The 26,166-nt window shown below is 40.9% G+C and overlaps 1 protein-coding gene across 1 annotated transcript in view; it reads left to right on the top strand.

The window, feature by feature from the left end:
* The window catches only part of beat-VII (beaten path VII), a 495,135-nt gene that overhangs the window by 230,978 nt on the left and 237,991 nt on the right, over window positions 1-26,166 (top strand). The window contains exons 2-3 of the mRNA XM_065219314.1: window positions 11,793-11,902; window positions 12,150-12,245. Of these exons, the coding sequence (XP_065075386.1) occupies window positions 11,793-11,902; window positions 12,150-12,245 (206 nt within the window). The remainder of the gene's footprint in view (window positions 1-11,792; window positions 11,903-12,149; window positions 12,246-26,166) is intronic.

The following is a 26,166-nucleotide window of genomic DNA, read 5'->3' as shown; positions in this document are numbered from 1 at the left end:
AATTCAAATCAGATACCACAGAAAGTTTATTGAATCAACCGATCCATATCATCAAGAATGAATATGCTATCGATTCTTCTGCGCTCCAAGTAACACTCATCGACTGAGACCCATTCGGGTGGAATTCCTACGCATCTCGGTAAAGGCAACAGAAGTCTGTGTCAACGAAAGTAAAAACTAATAGGCCCATACATATTCTATGTCACGTCCGTCTGAAATGGGTTTTCGGAATGACATCTGTTGGGAAGGCCTCTCCCCCCAACGCTCTTCCGCTTACGCAGCACACGACAGGCGGGTTTACTGAACCGTGCATTGAGAAAAATAAATTGGCAAAGTTCGAAAACTTATTGAACAAGTTTCCAGTGCTGAAACTGCCCTTGGAAAAGGTGCCCGGAAGTGACGTATGTATCTTCAATTACTGCCTTTGGTTCGAGCACGGTAGCACACTTCCTACACAGAAGCACCCTTGTTCTTCCGATAGCCTTGTTACAAAGGAAATATGCATCTGTATTTGCGAAGGATCCAAGTCAAACACACTCATCGAAGGATACGGATTGAAACCAACCGGGATGTGGAGGAGCATCTGAAGTAGGGAATCTTTTATATGAAAATCAAACACTTGACACCCGAAGAGAGTAGCATCAGGTGTCGATTGTAGGAGATCCACCGCAAAAGCCGTCGATACTTGAAGGGGAGCTCAATGTTTGTTTAGCTAAAGGGAAATGAACTCCTACCCTCCCGTCATGCATCGGCGTACTCTTTCATCATTTTGCACGGCACTTCCGTTGAAACAAAATCCACTTGATTGTGAAGGAGTTCCTGCGCAGCATCTTCCTTCTCTTCCATCAGCTGAATGGGGAATCTCAGGTGAAAAACAATCAACACATCAGTTAACCTAAAGTGTGTCATGCTGTTATAGCAATATGGCTCATCAGATTGAGAAATATCCGAGGGGGACGACTCTATCTACGATGCACAAAAGATTGTGTTTAGCTGTGGCTAGCTGCACGCACGCTGAGTAGATAGAAGGAAGATGTATGCCGATTTTGAAGATTTCCTGCAAAAAGATGAAGCGCGATGCAAGTAGATGCTAGAAATGAAAGATGATTTTTCGAAGATTGATTCGCTAGTGTGAGATTTTTTGAGCATCTAGAATTGAGGTTTAGATTTTTCGCCCCCCTCGGAAATATCACGTAAATTCACAATATACTATTATTTGAAACTTTAGGACAAGATCGATCGAAGCCTACGAAAGGGGCTGTCCATAGACGACGTTGACGCTTTTGAACTTTCCTTCTGTGTAGATAGCTGTTCGTACAAAGTGTTTAATAATTGGTATGAACCGTAGACACTTGCCGCAATTCCAAGATGAACTAGCTTATGGTAAAAAATCTCGTTAATAAAGATTTAAAGGGTGATACGGTCAAAATTTGGTCAATATCAACTTGACGTATTTCTTTCAATTTTGCATTTAAAAAACCTGAACACCCCTCATTTTGAAGGTGTGTGTGTGTAGAATGTTGCTCCTATTTTGATATTAGAATTCACTCTTCAGTTGTCAAAATGCCGTCCAAGCAAGAAGAGCAGCGTATCAAAATTTTGCTCGCGCATCGCGAAAATCCGAGCTACTCGCACGCAAAGTTGGCAAAATCGCTAAAAGTTGCCAAATCAACCGTTACAAATGTAATTAAAGTGTTTGGGGAACGTTTGTCGACAGCCAGGAAGTCTGGATCGGGGGGAAATCGAAAACCGGAAGCCGCTGAGACGACAAAGAGAGTTGCCGGTAGTTTCAAGCGAAACCCTAACCTCTCTCTTCGAGATGCCGCAAATAAGCTGGGTGTATCGTCTACAACCGTGCATCGAGCCAAAAAACGAGCCGGACTATCGACTTACAAGAAGGTAGTGACTCCAAATCGCGATGATAAACAAAATACGACGGCCAAAGCGCGATTCCGGAGGCTGTACACGACGATGCTGACGAAGTTTGACTGCGTGGTAATGGACGACGAAACCTACGTCAAAGCCGACTACAAGCAGCTTCCGGGACAGGAGTTTTATACGGCAAAAGGAAGGGGAAAGGTAGCAGATGTTTTCAAGCACATGAAACTGTCAAAGTTCGCAAAGAAATATCTGGTTTGGCAAGCCATCTGTACCTGTGGCTTGAAAAGCAGCATTTTCATAGCTTCCGGGACTGTCAACCAAGAAATTTACGTGAAAGAGTGTTTGAATAAACGTCTGCTGCATTTCCTGAAGAAACACGGTTGTTCCGTACTTTTTTGGCCGGATTTGGCATCTTGCCATTACGGTAAAAAGGCCATGGAGTGGTACGCCGCCAACAACGTGCAGGTGGTTCCCAAGGACAAGAACCCTCCCAACACGCCAGAGCTCCGATCAATTGAGAAATACTGGGCTATTGTCAAGCGGAACCTAAAGAAGACCCAAAAAACTGCTATGGGCGAGCAGCAGTTCAAGGCAAACTGGCTTTCTGCGGCGAAGAAGGTGGAAAAGGTGGCTGTACAAAATCTGATGGCAGGGGTCAAGCGTAAGGCCCGGCAATTCGGATTTGGAAAAGCGGAAGCCTAACTGAATATTTTTCCTGAATTTTATACTAATTGAACTTGAAAAAGAAATTTAATTTGATTTTTTAAATAAACGATTTCACCGATTTACACGCGTTTTCCCTTGACCAAATTTTGACCGTATCACCCTTTAGGTGGTCTTATTAAATAAATTTTATTTGTTGACTACAGCAGGAGCTTGTGTTTTTTGTAGGAATAGGAATTTGAGCGGGCTTCTCTTTGTTTATACTCTTTAGTATGACTATGATTGCCCTGAAAAGAGCCTTTTGATATGAATTTTAGTTGGGACATGTTCAGAAGTTTAACTCTTAGGAAAATCTTGGTGGCCGACCTCTCTCTTGAAGATAAATTGGTAACCCTGCAAAGGGCCGTTAGTGTAAATTTAATCAGCGATTCAACCGGTTCAGATGTGGCAGGTGAGCAGAAATGAGCGGCACGCTCAAGGTAACAAGCAGCAATTTGCTGCTGGCAATTGCAGGAACCAGAAATGGCAGGCGGATATTAATGTCGTCTTCAAAATTTTGAAGATAATAATGACGATGAGATGTGATTCACCTGAGAGATGCAAAGATGCGATTCAGTAAATAATACAGCACTGGAGATCGAACGAAACACTAGATGCTAACGACACGACCAAATGGGAGGAGCTTCGGTCAGCTACTGTATGGACGAACGCAACAATCAAGGGCATATCAGCTGAAGTTCCTCCTCTTTTAACGGTTTTGTCGCTTGTCAATCGGACATGAAACCGAAAAATTCTCAGAACTTCCAACAGGTTCACTGAAATTCCGACAAGTTCACAAAATTTCTGGAAAGTTCAAAAATTGTCCGATAGGTTCATAGAACTTTTGACAGGTTCACTGAACTTCCGTCATATTCATGGATTTTCCGAGAATTTACTAAAACTCTGACAAGTTGTCAAACCTTCCGACAAGTTCATAGATTTTCCAGCAAGTTCACTTATCTTCCTACAATTTCACTGAACTTCAGACAATTTCACAGAACTCAAGTTTACAGAATTTCCGACAAGGTCACTGAACCTCCGACATATTCATAGAACTTCCGACGAGTTCACAGCACTCCAACATTATTAAGAATCTCTCGTTTCATTTCCGTTTTCATTGTATTCATTTATTTTCAGCATTCCCTTCACCCGTTCATAGAACTTTCGTGCAGTTCACAGGACTTTAGAGGAATTCATAAAGATTCCTTAATTTTCATGGAGCTCCAGAGATGTTCATAGGTCTTCCAAGTAGTTCACTGAACTTTCAAGATATTCATAGAAATTGCAAAACTCTCATTTAATGTCCGAGATGTTCATAGAGCTGCCGAGCAGTTCATATAGCTGCCGAGCAGTACATAGAACTTCTGAGGTAATCATGGAACTTTCTCGAAGTTGATGTTGATAGAACTTCCAAGATGTTTGTAAACTTTCGAGTAGTTCATAGAACTTCCAAGCGGTTCAAAGAACTTTCGAGCAGTTAATAGAACTTTTGAGTTGTTCAGAGAGCTTCCAAAATGTCCCTAAAGCTTTCGACCAGTTCATAGTACTTCCTAGCAGTTCGCAGGACTTTCGAGAAATGAATTGAACTTGTATGAAGATGATTGTAGAACTCCCGAAATATTCATAGAACTAACGAGCTGTTCACAGATCGTCCGATCAGTTAAAAGAACTTCCGAGATGTTCATAGAACTTCCGAGCTGTCCATAAATTCTCATAGCACTTTAGAAATGTTCATAGAACTTCCAAGATAATCAGAGAATTTCCGAGTAGTTCATAGAATTTCCGAGAAGTTAATAGAACATTCAAAACATTCATAGAACTTCACAGATGTTCATGGAACTTTCGAGATGTTCATGGAGCTTTCGAGATGAGCATGGAACTTCCGAAATCATCATAGAATTTCCGAGCAGCTCATAGAGCTTCTGAACCGTTCATAGAACTTTTGAGGTAATCATGGAATTTTCGAGATGTTCGTGAACTTCCGAGTAGTACATAGAAATTCCGAGCAGTTCATAGAACTTCCACTAATATGCTTGTCTTTATTGGAGACACATCTCTCATTGAACTTCCGAGTGGTTCAAAGAACTTTCAGGCAGTTAATAGAACCTTTGAGTTGTTCATAGAACTTCCGAAATGTTCCTAGAACTTCCGGGCAGTTCATAGGACTTTTGAGAACTTCATTGAATTTTCGAGACGCTTGCAGAACTCCTGAAATATTCATAGAGCTTACGAGCTGTTCACAGATCTTCCGAGCAGTTAACAGAACTTCAAAAGATGATCATAGAACTTAAGAGATTTTAATAGAACTCCCGAGATGATCATAGAATTTTTGAGCAGTTCATAGAACTTCCAAGAATTTTATAGAACTTTCAAAACTTTCATAGAACTTCCGAGATGTTCATGGAACTTCCGGGATGTTCATGGTACTTTTGAGATGAGCATGGAACTTCCGAAATCATCATTGATCTTCCGAGCAGTTCATTGAATTTCCGAGAATTTCATAGAACTTCCGGGCAGTTCGTAGAGCATCTGAATAGTTCATAGAACTTCTGAGGTAATCATGGAACTTTTGAGATGTTCATAGAACTTCCTAGATGTTCTAGCATTTCTGAGCTGTTCAAAGACCCTCCGAGATGTTGATAGAACTTCCAAGATGTTCGTAAAACTTCCGAGTAGTTCATAGAACTTCCGAATAGGTAATTGAAATTCCACTAATATGTTTCCAAGTGGTTCGAATAATTTTCGAGCAGTTAATAGAACTTTTCAAATATGCATAGAACTTCCGAAATGTCCCTAGAACTTCCGATCAGTTCACAGTACTTTCTTGCAGTGCGCAGGACTTTCGAGAAATGAATTGAATTTTCGTGCGGCTTGTAGAACTCCCGAGATATTCATGAAACTTACGAGCAGTAAACAGAACTTCCGAGAGGTTCATAGAACTTCGGTGGTGTCCATAGAATTTCGAAGATTTTCATAGAACTTCAGAGATGTTCATGGAACTTTCGAGTTGTTCATGGAGCTTTCGAGATGAGCATGGAACTACCGAAATCATCATAGAACTTCCGAGCAGTTCATAGAGCTTCTGAACAGTTCATAGAACTTCTGAGGTAATCATGGAACTTTCGAGATATCCGTCTTTATTGAAGACACATCTCTCATTGAACTTCCGAGCGGTTCAAAGAACTTTCGAGCAATTAATAGAACCTTTGAGTTGTTCATAGAACTTCCGAAATGTCCCTTGAACTTCCGACCAGTTCATAGTACTTCCGGACAGTTTACAGGACTTTTGAGAACTTCATTGAATTTTCGAGATGCTTGTAGAACTCTTGAAATATTCATAGAGCTTACGATCTGTTCACAGATCTTCTAGGCAGTTAACAGAAAGTCCGAGAGGTTCATAGAACTTTCGAAGTGTTCATTGAACTTCCGATGAGTTCATAGAATTTTCGAGGTGTTCATGGAACTTCCGAGATGCTCATGGAGCTTTCGAGATGTTCATGGAACTTCCGAGATGTTCATGGAACTTTTGAGATGAACATGGATCTTCCGAGCAGTTCATAGAACTTCTGAGAATTTAATAGAACTTCCGAGCAGTTCGTAGAGCTTCTGAGGTAATCATGGAACTTTCAAGATGTTCATAGAACTTCCGAGCAGTTCATAAAGCTTCTGAACAGTTCATAGACTTTCTGAGATAATCATGGAACTTTCGAGATGTCCGTGAACTTCCGAATAGTTCATAGAAGTTCCGAGCAGTTCATTGAACTTCCACTAATATGTTTGTTTTTATTGGAGACATATCTCTCCTTCCGAGCGGTTCAAAGAACTTTCGAGCAATTAATAGAACCTTTGAGTTGTTCATAGAACTTCTCAAATGTTCTTAGAACTTCCGACCAGTTAGACCATAGTACTTACGGGCAGCTCACAGGACTTTTGAGAAATTCATTGAATTTTCGAGATGCTTGTAGAACTCTTGAAATATTTATAGAGCTTACGAGCTGTTCACAGATTTTCCGAGCAGTTAACAGAACTTCCGAGATGTTCATAGAATTTCCGAGGTGTTCATAGAACTTCCGAGATGATCATAGATTTTGCGAGCAGTTCATATAAGAAGTTCATATCCAAGAAGTTTATGGAACTTCCAAAACTTTCGCAAAACATCCGAGATTAATAGAACTTTTGAGATGTTCATAGAACTTCCGAATTGTCTCTAGATTTTCCTACCAATTTAAAGAACATCCTTGCAGTTAACAGGACATTCAAGAAATTTATTGAATTTTAGAGATGCTTGTAGAAGTCCCGAAATATTCACAGAGCTTACGAGCTGTTCACAGATCTTCCGAGCAGTGAACAGAACTTTCGAGGTGTTTCTAGAGTTTACGAGCGGTTCACAGATCTTCCGAGCAGTTAAGAGAACTTATGAGGTGTTCATAGAACTTCACAGATTCTCATAGAACTTAAGAGATGTTCATAGGACTTCCGAGGTGATCAGAGAATTTCGGAGTAGTTCTTAGAATTTCTGAGAAGTTTATAAATCATTCAAAACATTCACAGAACTTCTAAGATGTTTATGGAACTTTCGAGATGAGCATGGAACTTCCGAGATTTTCATTGAGCTTTCGAGCAGTTCATAGAGCTTCTTAACAGTTCATAGAAGTTCTGAGGATGGATGTTCCGAATGTCCCTAGAATTTCCAACCAGTTCATAGTACTTCCGGGCAGTTCATAGGACTTTGGAAAAATTCATTGAATTTTCGAGATGCTTGTATAACTCTCGAAATATTCATAGACCTTACGAGCAGTTCACAGATCTTCCAAGCAGTTAACAGAACTTCCGAGAATTTCAGAGGTGTTCATAGAACTTCATAGATTTTCAAAGAACTTCAGAGATGTTCACAGAACTTCCGAGATGATCATAGAATTTCTCAGCAGCTCATAGAACTTTCGAGAAGTTTATAGAACTTCCAAAACTTTCGTTGAACTTCCGGGATTAATAGAAGTTTTGAGATGTTCATAGAACTTCCGAAATGTCTCTAGAACTTCCAACCAGTCCATAGTTCTTCATTGTAATTCGGACTAGGGGTAGGTCACTCCGCACACCAATCTTGGGTCATCTTTTTTGTCAATGTGCTGCAAGTATGCCGATTGTGCCGGTCATAGAGCAAGCTGCGATTGTTAGTAAAATACCCATCCCGGCAACCCGGAATTTCAGACATCTTGAATGTTTTGGTTTGAAATTGCAAGGATAAATCGGATTGAGGATGACGCGGGAAGTGGCGGGTGTGCAAAATTTCGGTGATTTGCGATCCATAGAGTAATAAAAGTCCTGTGTTTTAGAGTTTTATAATGCCCTCAAAGGTTGACCAGAAGCCTAGATTTTCAGCCGGAAAGAGTTGGAACCGATGGGGAGCATTGTTGGAGACCGACTATAGAGGGTGACGAATAAACTTATTTAGTTTGTTTAGTTACAATTAAGGGTACTAATGGGGTCTGATTACTTGCCTCTTTCTGTTAAGCCCACTCTAGAACCTACATTTCGTATTTAGATCTATAAGAGAACTGCTGGTCTAAGTTCCTTTGATGTATTCAATTAGAAGATGTTCCTGAACATACAGTCAAACAGCACGTAATGTTCTGAACAACTTGAATGACAGTTGTTCAGCAGTCCTCCCATTTTATTAACAACAATCTAATGCCTACAAGATTGTGCCGAATGTATGCCGAAAATGTGCCCAAGCTGTGTAGAATATAATTTCGGCACAATGTGCTGAGTGACTTACCCCTTGAGATCGCAGAACTTTCGAGAAATTCATTGAATTTTGGAGATGCTTGTAGAACTCCCAAAATATTCGTAGAGCTTACGAGCTGTTCACAGATCTTTCGAGCAGTTAACAGAACTTCTTAGGTGTTCATATAAATTATTAGGTGTTCATAGAACTTCACAGATTTTCATAGAAATTCATAGGTGTTCATAGAACTTTCGGACTGATCATAGAATTTACGAGCAGTTCATAGAACTTTCGAGAAGTTTATAGAACTTCCAAAACTTTCGTAGAACTTCCGAGATGTTCATGGAACTCCCGAGATCTTAATGGAACTTCCGAGATGAATATGGAACTTCCAAAATCATCATTTTACTTCAGAGATGTTCAAAGAACTTCCAAGAATTTCATAGAACTTCCGAGCAGTTCAAAGAGCTTCTGAACAGTTCATAGAACTTCAGAGGTAATCATGGAACTTTCGAGATGTTCATAGCACTTCCAAGATGTTCTAGAATTTCCGGGCAGTTCATAGAGCTTCTGATAACGGCACCGGTGGTGTAGTGGTAAGCGTGATTACCTCTCACCCCAGCAGGCCTGGGTTCAATCCCAGTCGGCGCCGCCTGGATGTTCTGAGGCATAACATCTCTGATCACGCCTTCCTTCGGATGGGAAGTAAAGCCGTTGGTCCCCGGTTCATGAGTTGATGGGTCGATAGGTAGGGTCCAGGTGTGGGAGCTGCCTTCCTGGCACGTCGGTAGCATTGGTGCTCAGCACGGAAAACAAGATCGACGGAAAAAACAAACCAAAGGAAAAAAAAATAGACCTTCTGAGATGTTGATAGAACTTTCAAGATGTTCGTTAAACTTCCTAGTAGTTCATTAAACTTCCACTAATATATTCGTTTTTATAAAAGACACATCTATCATTGAACTTCCGAGCGATTTAAAGAACTTTCGAGCCGTTAACAGAACTTTTGCGTTGTTCATAGAACTTCTGAAATGTTCCTAGAACTTCCGACCAGTTCATAGTACTTCCGGGCAGTTCGCAGGACTTTTGAGAATATCATTTAATTTTCGAGTTGCTTGTAGGACCCCAAAATATGCACAGATCTTCCGAGCAGTTAACAGGTGTTCGAGGTGTTCATAGAACTTCCGAGATGTTCATAGAACTTCACAGATTTTAATAAAACTTCAGAAATGGTCATAGAACTTCCGAAATGTGCATACAATTTCCGAGCAGTTCATAGAACTTCCGAGTAGTTTATAGAACTTCCAAAACTTTCGTAGAACTTCCAAGCAGTACATAGAGCTTCTGAACAGTTCATAGAAGTTCTTCGGTAATCATGGAACTTCCGAGATGTTCATACAACTTCCGTCAACTTCACCAAACCCCAACGCGATTCGAAATATCATTTTTTTTTTTACGTTTCCGTTTAATATGTTTCTTCCGACACGCAACAATCGCTTATAAAAAGTCTGTCGTAAAAAACTCCGTGTGTGTTCGGTGACTAACTCGATGGAACTACAGGCTACTTCGATTATTTTTCCCATACAGATTTCCAAAATTTTTCCTCGCTAACTCGATAGTCCCTTCGATATCGAGTTAGGGAAGATTGACTGTACACACTTAATTTTGCTTGCCGAGATTTACACAACCGAGCTCCTAGCAAACGTACTTTGCCGAGATATCAGCCAAAGTGACGTTTGGTTGCTGAGTCTCGGAAAATGTTTTGCTGAGATCTCTGTCAAATTTAATTCTGTGCAAATCTCGTCAAAAACAAAACTAAATGTGTACAAGCTAAACATTACATATGAATGCCGAATAGCACTATTTGCTGATGCATTCCACAGTTCTACAAATTACTGAGTAAATATTCAGAGACTGCATGCTTAAGTCAACAATAACAATTGATTTTTGATTTACAATCTGCTTGCTCTGAATTTTCATTGTAATTGCATTCAAAACAAAATCCTGCTGAAGAGCCTCAAATCTGTTCGATTTATTTGTCAGACCTCGAGGCTCGATAAGTGTTATGTCAACATTGGATTCATAAAAAAAGATTAATAAAATCATCACATTTTCGCGCATGGTGCGAGTTTCACCATTCAGTAAGGTCTTGTGTTTCGAGGACTCGATATAACTCCCACTCTTATCGTCACCTGTCAGGTAAAACTACGAGCCGGCTGTTGAAAGATGGCGACATATGCTGTTGTCACGGGCGACACGGAACGCGAAATACGGTCTGCGTGAGTTGAATTCGAATGAACTCAAAGCTTGCTTCGTTTTTAGCCAATACCCCATTCTTGAACATTTTCCTTCCGAAGAAATAAAGAAAATCAAATTAAAATCCTTCGTTGCCAAATTGATTTCTTTTATTTACGAGCAATAGGACCATAAATCGCCGTTTAAAAAAAGAAAGAATAGGTAGAAAAAATCCCCCGTCCAATCAATCAGATTTTCCGGTCAATTACTTCCGTCTGTCGATGCTTCCTTACATCCCATTTCCCGTTTCGTTTGGGAAAAGTTCTACAGTTTCCAATTAGTAGCACAAGAGAAACTCACTTGAACAGATCCATTTTAATACTCGAACAATCGTCGATACAAGAAAAGAGCAATGATTAATGTGTCATCACAATCCGAGATCGAGTCTCGGCTAGAACGGCTGTCACTCACCGGCCACTGAACTGAAACTGATTACCATCGCCGACGGTGACGGCGACTCATCCGAAAAGCGATGTCATCCCATTTGCGACGAGCATGACGACGATGCATCGATGGATGGCTAACTAGATCAGCACACGGCAAAAGTTTTTTTTTCTTTTTCTTTTTCGCTGCTTACTTCAAGTGGCAAAAGTGTCACTTCCCATCAAACTTCGGGCTCGTGCACGTTCCGCTTCCAGGAATCGATTCGATTTCCCCCGATACGAGTTGAAGAAAGGAATCCAGCGAACGGGGAAAGGATGGTATCCTCTTTTCTGGGAAGCATAGATGTCATTAAAATTAAATTTTTGATGCTCTCGTTTGGCAGGAAGTGGCTTGCCTGCCGGGGGAAGGAAGAAAATTGAAGAAGGATGTCAGTTCCTTTCACAGAATTTATGCGAATCAAAATGACTTGGCTAAATGACAAAATGATTGATGATTTTATGATTGACTCCACGTGTATCAACCGACTGCTGATGGGATGGCATTATTTAGCTTCGAGTATCTCTTTCAAATGGTTGGTTGCTTTGATTCGCATTGGGGTGGAAAACAAACAACCGAACCGTTTTCCCGTCAGGGGTTTCGATCCCGGGCTAAGGTTGCTTCGATTTTTGAAGTTCATCGAAGATGATTATTTATTTAAACAGTAATCGCAGGTCGGCCAGTCAAGCGATTCATTTCGATGAACTCGATTCTACCAGCCTTGGAGTCGATCAATAACCTTCTGTTTCGTTCTGTTTTCTTCTTCCAGGTGGACAATCAGTGGTGAACGTGCAGCTCGTGGTGAAAAAATACGCCGAACGGGGCAGCGATGTGACATTGTACTGCGAGAACGATGCCGCCCCAGATATCGTCTACAAGGTAAGTCAGTCCGGGCAAATTTCCCACGGTGTTCGTTCATTTTTCGCCGGAACTGAGCAGAAAGAGTAATAAAATCAAACTTTCTCTTTGCTTTGTTTTTTTCTCCTTTACGTCTTTTTTTTTGTCTGGTAACGCCCTCACGTTTCCATTCAATGATTTCTGAACCTCGGCGGAACGGAACATTTTCGGTTCAATGAATTCCACCATCATCACCACCGTCTCCATTTGCTGACTTCTGACCGTGAAGGTAACGTTCCTGAAAGGTGAAAATAAAATATTCGAGTACATCAAGGGCCGGAATCCACCGTACCGGAACTATTCGATTGCGGGCGCCGAGATAGATGTGAGTATGATTTCCGGCTTCCTCCATTTATGGGTGCTTGTTTATTTTGACTGTCTTCCACAATGGTGGGTGGGTGTGGCTTTCTGGTTGCTGTGATTTCCCTTTTTGGCTTGTGCATTTGAATGAGCCAATGGACGTGGTTGGTCAGGTGCACGTCGTTACCGACGGGTTTTGGTTTTTTTTTGCGGTTTGTCTTTCACTTGTTCGTGACCTTGACCAGTGTTGCCAGATCAGTTTTAAGAAAATCTGATCCAGAAATAACCAAACAAACATTAATTCACCGTCGATTGCTGCACGGTCGACCTCAGTTGATGATATTGTGTGTTCGAGAGAGGTTTTGGCCGGTGAGCGTCATAAACCTTGCCAGGAAGGTAATGCACGAGTGCGTTAAGTGTTTCAGGGTGAAACCACGCGTTCATGATCAGTTAATGGGGGATTTTCCGTTGGAACGAGTATCGCCAGGTCCTGCTTTCCAACGAGTGGGTATTGAAGTAAAGTAGAGAGTTGTATAGATTTTTCTCCTTTAGCTTACTTAAATCTTTGGTTTTTATTAGTTAGGTAGGTTCCGATTCAACACATTGTAGTTTCATTTTTATACCTATGATCTTGACTTTTTTACCTAGGGGATGAGCACTTAAGGGGGTTAGATTTTGATAAGTTCTTTAGTGGGAATGACACTGATGAAGGCTGCACATTGTAGTCGAAATACGTATCTGTCATGGATACCAAAATTAATTAAGTGGAATTAAATGGAAGATAACCTTTTTTGCTGTTTTATGAGTGGGTATTGATTATTGTGGACCATTCGAAGCACAAGCCCGAAGAGAGAGAAAGCTTAGTCAACAACTGTTACAGTTCCAAGAAAGAGTGTCAAAGGAGGCTGCTCAAGGTTCGATTGAATTCAAATTTATATCTGCCAGGTCACCCAACTTTGATGTCTTGTGGAAAGGCGCGGTCAAATCACTGAAGGGGCACATGAGGAGAATGATCGGCAACCGAATGCTGAAGTATGATGAACTGCATACCGTTGTGACGCAGATTGAAGCATGTCTAAACTCGAGACCGCTGACACCTCTGAGTAATGACCCCGGTGACTTGGGAGCATTGATTCCAAGTCTTCACGATCCGCCAGAGAATAGACTCAGTAGAAAGGCAACGTGTTCAGAACAGCAGTCTGGTGATTTGGAAGCGCTGGTGAGCGGGAAATCTGCTTACAAATGTGCCTTAAAATACGTCAGATTATTGAGGCCACCTTATGTGCATATGCGCTCAAATTTCCGTTAGCTTCAGGACAGTCCCAACATTTTTGGGAAAATTCACTTCAGTGAGGACCACCGAGCTTCAGGGCAGTGCAGGGCTGGTAGCGAGTCACTTTTTCTCCTTTTTCAAGGCCAAGTCACTAAAGTCACTTTTTCTTGTAATCAGTCACTATTTTCAACTTGTGTGAATTTATTTCAAGATCGATCATTCTTTGAATTGTGACGTATAATCGTCTTTCTCTATCTACAGGGTGTCTACTCATTTTTCTAAATAAAATTACATGAATTTTCCAAGTAAGTAAGTCCAAGATCTAAATATATTCAATTTCTTGAAGTTTCGTATTCCATGTACAAGTTCAACCAGTTCCCATAACTTTTGTTCATATTTGTGGAGCAGTTTGAAGATCTATAAACCAGGATAGTTCCATGATGTGCGGAAAAAAAATTGAGAACCCTTAAGATGCTCCGAGGATTTCAGGGAAGTATAGAGACCTTCAGAGAGTTTATGAAATATTTCAGTGAGTCCAGAAAATTTCAGTTAAATTTAAAAGTGTTTATGGGAATTCCATTTATCTCCGAGCAGAACCAAGATCTTCAATAGAATTGAGAGCCTTAGGGAAGCTTCGAAAACATTAAGACAGATTAGAGAATCAAAGGGCATTTCAAATAATTTCAAGGAAATTGTAGAAACCTTAAAGAAGTGCCGAGAAACTCAGAAATTTTTTTGGAAACCCCAGCAAAGCTGCGAGAAAATTTCTGGAACGTGATAAAAATTATATGAACATCCGGAAAACGTGAGAGCATTTAAGGGTGTTACATCATGGCGATTTCACGAACTTAAAAAAATGCGAAAGTTAACTAAGTTGATCTTCAAGAAATTCCAGGGAACTTCTAATAAATTTTGATATATTTAGATTTGATTTCATGATGTTCAGCGAAGTTCTGAGTAATTCGAGGACGATCAGATATCTTCAGAATAATCCCATTGCCTTAAGCAAGTTTGCAGCGACTTTCAAGGAGTTCCGTTGAATTATGGAGTATTCCAAAATTTCTATGATTGCTCCGAAAACGTCAAAAGCGTCAGGGAATTATGAATATAATTAGGGAATATCAGGGAAAATTAGTGAGCATTTGTAATGGTTATAGGAAAATTGTCGAAGCTTCAAGGCTAGTTTCTCAAAATACAAAAGAATTTCAAGGCAGTTTTATTAACTTCAGGAAAAATTTGGGAACTTTCAAGAAGTTCTGAAGACCTCACAAAATTGTGATGAAGCTATCCTCCAAATTCCACAATAAGAAACCCTTGGAAAATTTCTCCGAAAATTCATTGAATCATTTCAGATTTCCGTTTGAATCTCACTTCTTCACATGAAATTCTACTCACATCGAAAGTATTCTAGGAATTCATTGGCATTTCTCCACATAAATTCCTTAGATTTATTCTCATAATTTGTTTGTCAAACTCTTCTGAATTTATTTAATATTTAAGATGTCCTGAAGTTAATCTCAGATTTGATTGGAGGGTTACAGTATTAGTATTTTAAAAAATCCAAGGACTTACGAATACGGAGCAATTCGTTTTCTCCCACAAACTTTATGAAATTATCCTCAGAATGCCCTTGGAATTTACCTCTGAAGTTCACAGGAGTAGTGCTTCAAAGAAATTTTTAAGAGTTATCATTAAACTTTACTTTTAATTCCATTCAGGGTTGAAATTCTACTCAAATCTATCAGGCTTCACATGAAATTAATTTCTGAAAGATTTTTTCCCTCAGAACTCCCTTGGAATGAAGTCATTAGAAATTATAATAAAATTTCACGAGCCTTTAAACCTAGTGCATGGAATTTGACTGCAGATTTGAATGAAAATTTCTTAAAGTATTATAGCTTTTAAGCCCAGAACTAGCTCAAATTTACATAAGTGTTCATAAGATACTAATTGAATAAGTCTTAAACATCAAACATTTATTTGATGTGCCTTCGGTCAGATTACTTTTTAATCACTATTTTTCACATCTATAAGTCACTATAGGGTCACTAATTTCTTCAAAATGGTCAGTAAAATCTCTATTTTTGACAGCAGTGATGTCCACCAGTCCAGCAGTGCCTTTCACTTCAGGAAAACTGCAAAACCATTCCTGAAAAACGTTGGGGCAGTTCTAACAACTTCAGGGCAGTTCCACGAGTATCAGGAAAGTAGCGAAAACTTCAGAGATGTTCCAATAATTTTAGGATAGTCCAAAGAACTCCTTGGGACCTCCCTTAGCTAACGTCGGTAAAGGCACAGCTACAGCGCAAGACCATGCTGGAGGTGGCTGGGTTCAATTCCCGGCCAGGTCCAGGAATTTTTCGGGTTGGAAAATTTCTCGAATTCCCTGGGCATAGAAGTATGATTGGACTTGCCACACAATTATACTAATGCAAAAATGGTACAGGCATCGAAAGCTCTTAATTAATAACTGTGGAAGTGCATCTAGAACACTAAGTTGAGAGCACGCTATAAGCTAATATGCCATACGCAATAAGCTTGAAATGCGAGGAAGAAGAAAGAAAGAACTCCAGAGAAGTTAAGTAACCTTTAGAAAGATTTCGAAAAATTCACGGAGGTCCGGAGAATTTCAGGGAACTTTAGAGATTTTTAGGGTAGTTCCATTAGTTTCAGGCAAGGGTGCAAATACTTATTCCAGCTAAAACAATGTTTTTTTAAATTATGAAATAATTAAATACTATGACCATAGTTTGAATTGGTAAGATACAAGAAGAGGTTGCAAAGAATGTGTTTGATATATTAAACCTGTTTATTTCACTTCATGAGAGTCATAATCAGCGATTTTTCACACACTCACTCACTCACTCACTCACTCACTCACTCACTCACTCACTCACTCACTCACTCACTCACTCACTCACTCATTCACTCACTCACTCACTCACTCAGCGATCAGCAAATCGCTGATTGTGACTCATAGAAAGCAAAATTTACAGGTTTTATGTTTCAAACGCATACTTTGTAACATCTTCTTGTAAGTTACAAGTAAAACATGTCATCAAACCATCTTTTGGTTTTATTATTCCGAAAAACATTATTTTAGCTGAAATGAGTATTTGCAACCTTGGTTTCAGGGAAATTTGAGGATCATGATCAGGAGAATAGCGAGAACTTCAGAGATGTTCCGAGAATTCAGGCAAACTTCTATAAGTTTCATTAAATTAAGGATAGTCCAAAGAACTCCAAGGAAGTTTCAGTACACTTTTTAAAAATTGGGGGAGCTTCGGAAGTTTAGAGAACTTAAGATAACATTAGAGATTTTTAGGGTCATTCCTATAATTTTCGGCAAATTCGAGGATCATAATTAGGGGAATAGCGTGAACTTCAGGGAAGTTCCATGAACATTAGGAAAAATTAGAAATCTTAAGGGTTGTACTATTAACTTTACATAAATTGTAGAAATTTTAAAGAAGTTCTGATGAATGAAAGAAAGTACCGATAAATTGAGAGAAGTTTCATAAACAAACTGTAGGAACATAAGGGAAGTTCCGAAAACTTTTGGATCATTTTTTTCAAGGCTGTTCTATTAGCTTCTAGCAAAACTGCAGGAACTTTGAAGAATTTTTTAAGAACAAGAGAATTTTTAAGAAATTCAAGAGAACTTCAAAGTAGAAAGAACTTGCGGAACATTGAAGTAGTTCAGAGATAATTAGGTTTAGCGATCCGGAAGTTCCGGAAATTTCAGGAGTTTCCAAAGTACTCCAGAGAAATTAAGAAATCATCAATAACATTTCGCAAACTTCAATAGTGCATAGAAATTCAGGGAAGTTACGAGGTTTTCAGGACATAACCATCAATTTCAAGACCGTACAAAGAACTTCGGCAGAATGGAGAGAAAATTCAGGGAAGTTCTGAGAATATCAGGAAACATCAGAAAACCTATGGACAGTTTTATTAATGTTAAGGAAATTACTGCAACTCACACACACAACAACACACCTTCAAGTTCCGGATTTTTCTAAAACTTCCGAGGGCTTCAAGAAAGTGTCGGGAATGTTTGAGAAGTTACATGAGCATCAGGATAACATGAGAACATTTTCATGAATAATATCGAAAAAAAATATATAAAAATGTTGCCGACTGGCCTCAGACCTCGAACTTTCTCCACTGCTTTCTCCATGCTTCGGAATATGGATTATAGGTTGGCCCAAAATAGCACATTTGCAGAAACCTTCAAATGATAGCCATGGATGTTAGAAGAAAAATGTTGGTAAGGCGGCAACTCTGAAAAACATGTGTAAGAGATAGTCCTGATGAGATTTTTCATAGCCATAGCTGAACAAATATATCTAATGTATCAAAATTTAAAGCAGCCCACCCCTTTGAAATAGTTTAAGCATTCTATGATATGAGAAAAATGTGTTACGGCCTGCTAGATTTTAAATTGTGTCATGACATTTTTCGTGTAATGGTAATAGTGCTCTTTATGTTGTGAAGAGCAGTACTTTAAAAAGGGTAGCTTTTGACAAGGTGTCCTCAACAATTTTATGGAAAATGATGTACTAATGTCCACAACCGGTACAGCAAAACATTACATAGACGTCCTCATTCGCACTATCTATCCAGGGATAGAAGGAAAAAAAGAGCCACCGCAAGCCAACTAAAGCTTGAACCGGGCACCTGAGACTCCCACGATATACCCGCGGCAATGGTCAGCAGACGATGCTTTGTCGTTTTTAGTTTATGAATATTGTTGCATTTATAAATGCATTTTATGCTATGAACTGGACGAAATCTAATTTTTACTCACCAAATTTTGAGCCAAACATTATGTAATGTTATACTGACCGCGCACTTTCAACACTCCTCTTTCTGAATTCTATAAACTTCTTTCAATCACAATACCGATTCCATATTCTAAACTTCCACTACCATCCTGATATTTGCTTTGTTCTTCCCTCGTCCCAACAGTATAGCTTTTCTCTCACTCCTACTGATATTCTACAACCTCGATACTGGAATTAACAAACTCTTCAACTACCAAACCCTTTTTTCACCCCCTTGTCCTCCTCCAACCGTTTTCGATAGGATGGAAACACTCTGCCTGTTCTAAAATAAAAACGCTACAAAATTTTCCATTAAACAAACCATCGCCACCAAAATACAACATCATTCAAACAATCACTATTGATAACGTTTTTCAATACCGGAAAATCACCTACGCAAAAAGAAACCGATAAATCATGACATACCCTTGCCAACCGACCGCGGGCAGAGCCTACTCAATTTTTTTCAATCATGTGCAATGTAATTCAAAAATGCCTAAAAATGTGCTAACGGGTGGCAACTAAAATTTTGGAATTTCTTTCTCAATTTCTTTCGGCGAAGCTTCCGTTTGATGTCGGAACAGGAGCGTTGTACGGCCTTCATGTCAACTTTGCGAATGCATCTCTAGATTCTACCAATCAACTGTTTGCAATTCGTGGCTCTCCAGTTATTTTTGTACACCAAGGAGCTCAAAACCCCGAAGAAATGGCAATGTACAGCATCACTTTCTGTTCAAACTTATGTTTAAACTTATATTTTATGTTCGGAGATGCAGTAGAACTATCCGTTGAATAGTATCGATCGCTTCCGGGAATCTGCGTCTTCGAAAGAGCGAAGTTACTTTCGTCGTCCAAAACAAAACTTTTTCCGGAATAATGTTTAATCAACCAGCGGCATTGGGATTTCAGCGTTGAAATCTGTGCGTCAGTATATTCCGGGGCTCGTGTCTTCTTTCGGCACTTTATTCCGACTCTTTTCAATGTTTTGCAGATGTATTGGTGAGAACAGTTGAAGTTTTTTTCGGCATCCCGTTGGCTCAGTGAATCCTTGTTGTTGGAGGCACGAGAAAGAGAACGAAGTCCTTTTGCGTCCATAATTTTGGCTGGTCTTCCACCACCTTGCTTGCGAGCAGTTGTTGGGGATCTTAGGATATGGTAAACAGTCGAAGCCGCAACATTTTCGCTTTTAGAATGTTGTACCGTATACTTTTTGCCGAGATTTCTGTGCAGTTCGTAGAACTGTACAACGCGCTCGCGAAATACTTCTTGTTTCGACGGCATTTTGAGCAAAACTGAGCAAGCATAAACAAAACAGAAAATACTAGCAGAAAGAGGAGAGAGAGAGCTAACACATACACACTCTTATTTCTCTATGAGCTCGTTTGTTGTTGAGCATAGAGGCTTCGAAAAAATTCCAAAATTTTAGTTGCCACCCGTTAATTTGCCATACCTGATCTCAATCGACTTTGTCGTATGCGGATTTGAAATCAATTAACAAATGATGTGTTGGCACGTTGTATTCGGGTACTCATGAATCCCGCCTGGTATTGCCCCACGAACTCTCTTGCAAATGGTGACAGGCGGCGGCATAGAATTTCGTAGAATCAATCCTACCCGCGCTCAGTCCTGAAGCAACATGATCCTGAATAAGATCATAAGTGGTGGCTCTTGGGCCGAATCATCTGTAGAGAACTGGGTGTCACCCCTATATGAAACGAGCTAGCGTACTCTTTTAGAATGATGCCAAATGCAGCACCAATCTGAATCTTATGGTAGATGGAGTATTTTTTGTCTGCGGCTGTGTCATACTAGATACTGACTGCATTACCAGGTTAAGGTTTAATTCCAAAAAAGTGCCTAGAATTGTTGGATGAATAAAAATAATTTTCCTCAGCCAATTTTTGTCTTTCTGGCAAACATATCATCAGAATTAACATCGGAATTGACTTTAAAGATTAGAGCAAACCTGAGAAAAATCAAACATGCTTTAGAAACGGCGTTACCATTATTAGCGAAAGAGGACTTCAGGTGGTGCTAGTGAGGATGACTGGGAGCCGAAGGTATATCATCACCACTACTGCTATTGATAACGGGAGAGATACTATTGATTCCGGAACTACTGCTATAACTAATCGTCACTAGCGAAGCTTTCGTCGTGCTTATAACTATCATTGTTATCGGCCGCGGTATGACGGCCTCGTCGAATTTGGGTTACTGGTCATTAAGGGTTCCAGAGTACTCTCCTGCTTCTCTTTTGTTGTTGATGACATTTGTGACAGATTTGGTAGTATTCCGACATTTGCCGCTGAACTCTACTTCCGTCTTTCACTAATAATTTTGGCAGTTCAACATTCAGTGGATTTGCTGCAAGAAAGATGAAATTAGAATTAGGTTTTAGATTGGATTCTGACTGAATACCACTTCCAGAAATAAACAACTGGGTTCTCCATATAATGGATGTGATAATGGTAATAGTGTTGGTAGGATACTTGGTGGTGCTGTTGCTGCGAAAATGATCATGCCATGGTTGTTTCACTGAGTAGCAATTGTTGATTGTGTTTCTGGGATTTTATCTGCTAGTTGAATCAGTAGATCAATGGACACATTCAGTTGGTTCACTGTGAAAAGGATGGAATGAGAATTAGATAGTGTCTCACTTCCTACAACATCTATGAAAGACCAACCTTTTCCAGTGTAAATTGCAAACCATCAGCAAACAACACTTCCGGACTGCAGTACTCGGTCATTCCATAGAAGATAGAAAAAAGTTGCCATTCCTGTACGAACGTCGTGAAATTGTGATCGATGATAACGTTCTCGTCTGGTGCAGAATGTTACACGAGTGCATGAAAGTAACCGCATTAGCAATCTATCGAAAAATCCAACAACCCAGCTTCTCCGTCATCACGGGTTTCCGATTGATAAACTCGAACAGATGCATCCCAGAGTAGTGGATTTCCATCCCAACCTGGAAGAACTTGTTCTCGAAGTCACAGCATTAGATGGTTATATTTCTCCAGTTCAAACGAAATCTCAAACCTTCCTCTGGATGGACCCCATCAGCACCCGCACAGTGGAAACGGACACGGAATCAGCACGTTTCTTCCATGTTCTGGATGTCCTTGACTGCCCTGCCGCTTCGTCGAAGTCGCTGCTTTGAAATTGCCCAGTATTTTTCGATAGGTCGAAACTCCGCGCAATTCGGAGGATTCATTAGCTTGGGGACAAAATCGATCTTGTTGGCAGCATACCATTTCAGAACCACCTTGGAGTAGTGGCAGCTGGCAAAATCGGGCCGAAAGATGACTTTGCCCCTATGCTTGCGGATGAACGACAATACACGCTTTTTCAGGCATTCTTAGATGTAAACTTGGGATGTCATCGTCGAGGATGCGACAAATGGTTCCGTTTTCAGGCCACAACTGCAAATCGCTTTACAAATCATGGCCTTCTTCGCAAACTTGTCGGCAAATACGAACTTGAATCTTCCCTGCACGTCCTCACGTCCAGTTGCGATGTAAAACTTTTGATCAGGAAGCTGCTTAAAATCGTGTTTGACGTATGTTTCGTCATCGATCAAAGTACAGCCTTTGCGTTTCGTCAAAACACGGTCGTACAAGTGCCTTGCACGCTTTTTGGCCACGGAATTCTGCTTCATGTGTCGGTTCGGATGATTACTGGCTTTGTACGGCCTGTATCCTTCCCTGGCAAGGATGTTCCGCACCGTTTGAAAATTGGCGTTGTACCTTCTTGCCATATCTCGGATCGAAAGACCGGGGCTGGCTTTAACGCACCTCAACACCTTGCTGCGCAGCTGACGATCCCTGGTTCCAGTTTTTTCGTGGGTCCCCTAATTCCTTTCCACACTCAGGGTTTCCTTGTAGGTTTTGAGCACTCGTCACACTGTTGTTTTCGGCATATTTAGCACTTTAGCCAGCTGGGAACCGGATCACTCCGGATTTTCCAGGTGTTTGTGCACAATACTTTTTCTTCTTTCGAGTTCTATTTGACGTTACTTCTGAACGCGATCGACTACTTTGATCAAACTTGCACCAGTTGTTCCCTATAGAAATGTAAACAAATTCCCATCACTAGAGGCGTGCTAGCGGCGCGCGAGGGGCGTATCAATTTACTTTTAATCAGCATTTAATCATAAACTGTGGCACGAGCTTCTCCTTTAGTATGAACTTCGATATCACCAGCAATCCACCGTACTAGTCACGCTGTTGATCGTCAACATCAGATTCTGATGCTTATCTTCATCCTCCAGATTGTTGTACGAAGATTCTGGATCTTGGCTTACCCAGATGCAGTCGAAAACAAGCTTGCTCGCTGATTCGCAAACAATTTTGCATGCAAGAGAAACCGAATATATATAAACGTCAAACTGATCCGATGCCTGCCAGCGCTGTGGCGAGTAGTTCGCGGAAACGATAACATTCAAACCAATCGTTAAATGCGCAAACGATGATCCAGAATGAAGAGTTACGTCTGTTTGTCTGCCGTATGTCGATCACGTTGCCATCGTAGTGAATCGCTTCCCCGCGGTACTTCCCATCTGAATAGATCGTCCTGTGTGGTTCACACGGAATCGGAAGCGTTCCACCGGCCGAATGTCGTTTCTGTTGATCTGGCTTTGACGTGACCATTGTCATCGGATTGAAAACCAAAACATTTGAACTATCAAAATAACGGGTTTGCTAAACATACAAAGTCAGTCCGGCACTTTCGGCACTCTCGGCCAGAGGTGGCAACAGTAGATATAGAATAGTAATAATGCCGTAGCCCATTATTTTCCATTTCTTCCTCTTATGAGTGGTTAGTATTCATTCTTAACTTATGATTCCATGCAATAAACATCAAATAAATGCTATAATTAGCCGGAAAACAGCAAAATTCTACATGACATATATTTATGTCGCAGGTCTTGTTTCGCCCAATGAGAAAATGTTCTGTCGTCTGCAAAAAGCAGTTTAGAAATGTCATGGCATTTTTTCCGCTTGCCGGTTTGCATTTGTGTGTCTTCTCTATGGTATTTGCGCAAAGTATCAAATGTTAAGGAAAAAAAACGTTAAACTCCAGTGCTCGTGCCAACATTGCTCTCGGCACGGCGCGGCACACTTGAGGCACAATGTTGGCGCAAAAAAAGAGTGTAGAGAGACTACCCCTTGGGCTATCTCTAAATCACATTTTTCAGAGTTGTCACCATACAAAAGTTTGTTTTTAACATTCATGTCTATCATTTAGAGGGTGAGCTCCCAGGCATTTAAACAAAGTGTTAGTTTGGGCCACTCTAATGGATAGGCTAAAAACAAATAAGAAGCGCTCATTTCCTCTCATACGCGATTTTTTCTGCTGAAGGGGAATTGGAGAGAAGCGTTGCAAGTGTGTTCGTCGTTCTACAATGTTATAAATAAAATTCTAGCGTGTATAGTTGAAAGCGTAGACACACTGTTCACTTCGGAAATAATTGAATCACTTGGGAATGCAGTGAATCTCTTTAGAAATGTTCGGAATCACCTCGGAAAATACCAAATGTTCTGAATCACTTGGGAAATGTTCATGATCACTTAGGAAAGTACTGAATCATTTCAGAAAGTACTGAATTACTTCAAGAATTTCGGAATCACTTCAAAAAGTATTCAATCCCTTCATAAAAGTTTGAAATCACTTCAGAAAAGCTCGAAACCTCTTTGGATAATATTGAACTATTTCAGAAAATTTCGGATTCACATTGCAAAGTACAGAATCATCACAGAAAGCTTGTAATCATTTTCCCAAGAACGGAATCACTTCGACAATAATTGAATCACTCCAGAAAGTACTTGATGGGGCTTACCCGTTCCTTTTCGAAGGATTTTCCACCGTCGTGAAATATCGACGGCCCAGAAGATTGTTGTGATGAAAACACCAACTCCGCTGAAATCCCGTGAGATTAGGGAGTGTCCTGTCCGGAGCTGTCCGCACTGTGAAAGTGATCCATCTCTTCACTTCCTGCAACGGTACCTTGTGTGAGCACCGAGGACCCGATGGGCATGACCCGGCTAGGTTGTCCGCCTCGATGTTCCCTGGGATCCCGCAGTGTCCGGGAATCCATGCGTATGTAGTGTTTAGTGGCGCAACCTTCAAGATTACCTGGATCCAGGGGTGGACCGGGACTTCCAACGAAAGGGCCTGAATAACACTGTGCTTGTTGGAGAAATGTCAGCAGCGATTCACATTCCGACTCCAGCTCTAGATCTTGACCCGTCAGTGTAACGATGCATGTAGTTTGGGTACAATCCGGTCAGCTCTGTTACCGATCTCCTAAGGGCTACGGAATTGTCCCCGGCTCTGAACTTCTCCTTTATCCGGCTGTCGATGTTTGGTGCGGGAGATTGCCAACTCTTATCTCCATACCAGTGAATCTTGGCCACTGGGGGGAGCTCTGCGTTGGCGATTGTACGGAGAACTCTGTCCCCCTCGCTGAGGAGGCAGATTCTGTCGTTTCCGGCGGTATTTGCTGAAAATGCAGTGGTTTTGTTGGCAATGGCTGCGTAGATGCGGTACCTGAAAGGGAGAGTGCCGGCTTCGACAGAGCTGGCATCGGCTGGCGTCGAGAGTAGGAGGCCGGAGATGATGCGCGTCTAGCTATTGTACACCGGAGCGAGTATTTGTATTGCCTTATCGGTAGCGATGCAGGTCAGCTCCATACATCAGCCGGCTGTCTACGATGGCCCGGGCAACACGGAAGCGTACTTCTCTGTTGTTGGACCGGTGGGGACGGGAGATTGTGCGGATCAGGTTGATCCTGCTGCGACAGCTGGGCTTGACCCCTTGAAGGTGCTGGTCAAAACTCAGCGACCGGTCAATGACAGCTTCCAGCAGTTTCACAGTTTTCTTCAATGGGATAGCTTGATTACCGATCTTTATGGAAGGTCCGCAGACCCGAAGTCGGTACTGGCAAACGTGGCACCTAGAGCTCTTTCCAGCAGACAGCTGAAAACCTTTCGAAGCGGCCCATCTGGCTACGGCGGAAACCTCTGCTTGGGCTGTAATCCACGTTCGACCCGGAGTTTGACCTGTGGCTACGATTAGCACGTCGTCTGCGTACACGAAAATGTAGATGTTCGCTAGTAACCGCTCGAAGACACTGTTCATGGCTACCAGGAACAAAGTGACAGCGATCACTGAATCTTGGGGAACGCCAGTTTCCTCGCAGAAACTGCAGGATTTAGTATTACCTACCGAGACTCGGAAAGATCTGCCAGTCAGGAAATTTTGGATGAAATGGATGATATGGCCGCTAAGAATCACTTCAGAACAATTGGAATCCCTTTGAGGTGCACAGAATCATTTCAAAAAAGTTCGAAATCTCTTCTGAAAGTACTGAAACACTTTAGAACATCTGGGAATCAATTTGAAAAGTACTGAATTACTGCAGAAAAGCTTCAGAATGTACTGAGTCACTTCGGATAGTACAGACATAATTTAGCATGAGAATGATTAACCGCTCGCGGTTGCTACTCCGTTATTACCAGGTTACCTGTATTATACAGAGAAGCAACAAAGGATGCGGGGGACTAGCATGCATCTGCAATGTGCAAAAACTGGTGATCTCATACTTTACGATAGGCAATAACAGCGCCGGCGGCGTTCAATTTAGGAATTGATAGGAATGTGTTGACGTGATTTATGCATTGTTGGAAACCGAGAGATTCTCCTCACTTACACGAATTTTTCAATAGTTTGTCAACAGGATTCACTTAAGAGAGTATTGATTCTTATCGCTAGGCCACATTAGTACTCAACTGTGACCAGGCATGGAAATTCATTTGCATTCATTTCGTGCATTCATTTACATTCAT

The sequence above is a fragment of the Ochlerotatus camptorhynchus genome, unplaced genomic scaffold (genome assembly GCF_037179485.1).
Source record: "Ochlerotatus camptorhynchus isolate MF236.1 unplaced genomic scaffold, CSIRO-AGI_Acam_v1.1 ptg000102l, whole genome shotgun sequence".
NCBI lineage: Eukaryota > Metazoa > Arthropoda > Insecta > Diptera > Culicidae > Ochlerotatus > Ochlerotatus camptorhynchus.
The sequence above is the reverse complement of the archived record's forward strand: the minus strand, read 5'-3'. Positions and strand labels throughout refer to the sequence as shown.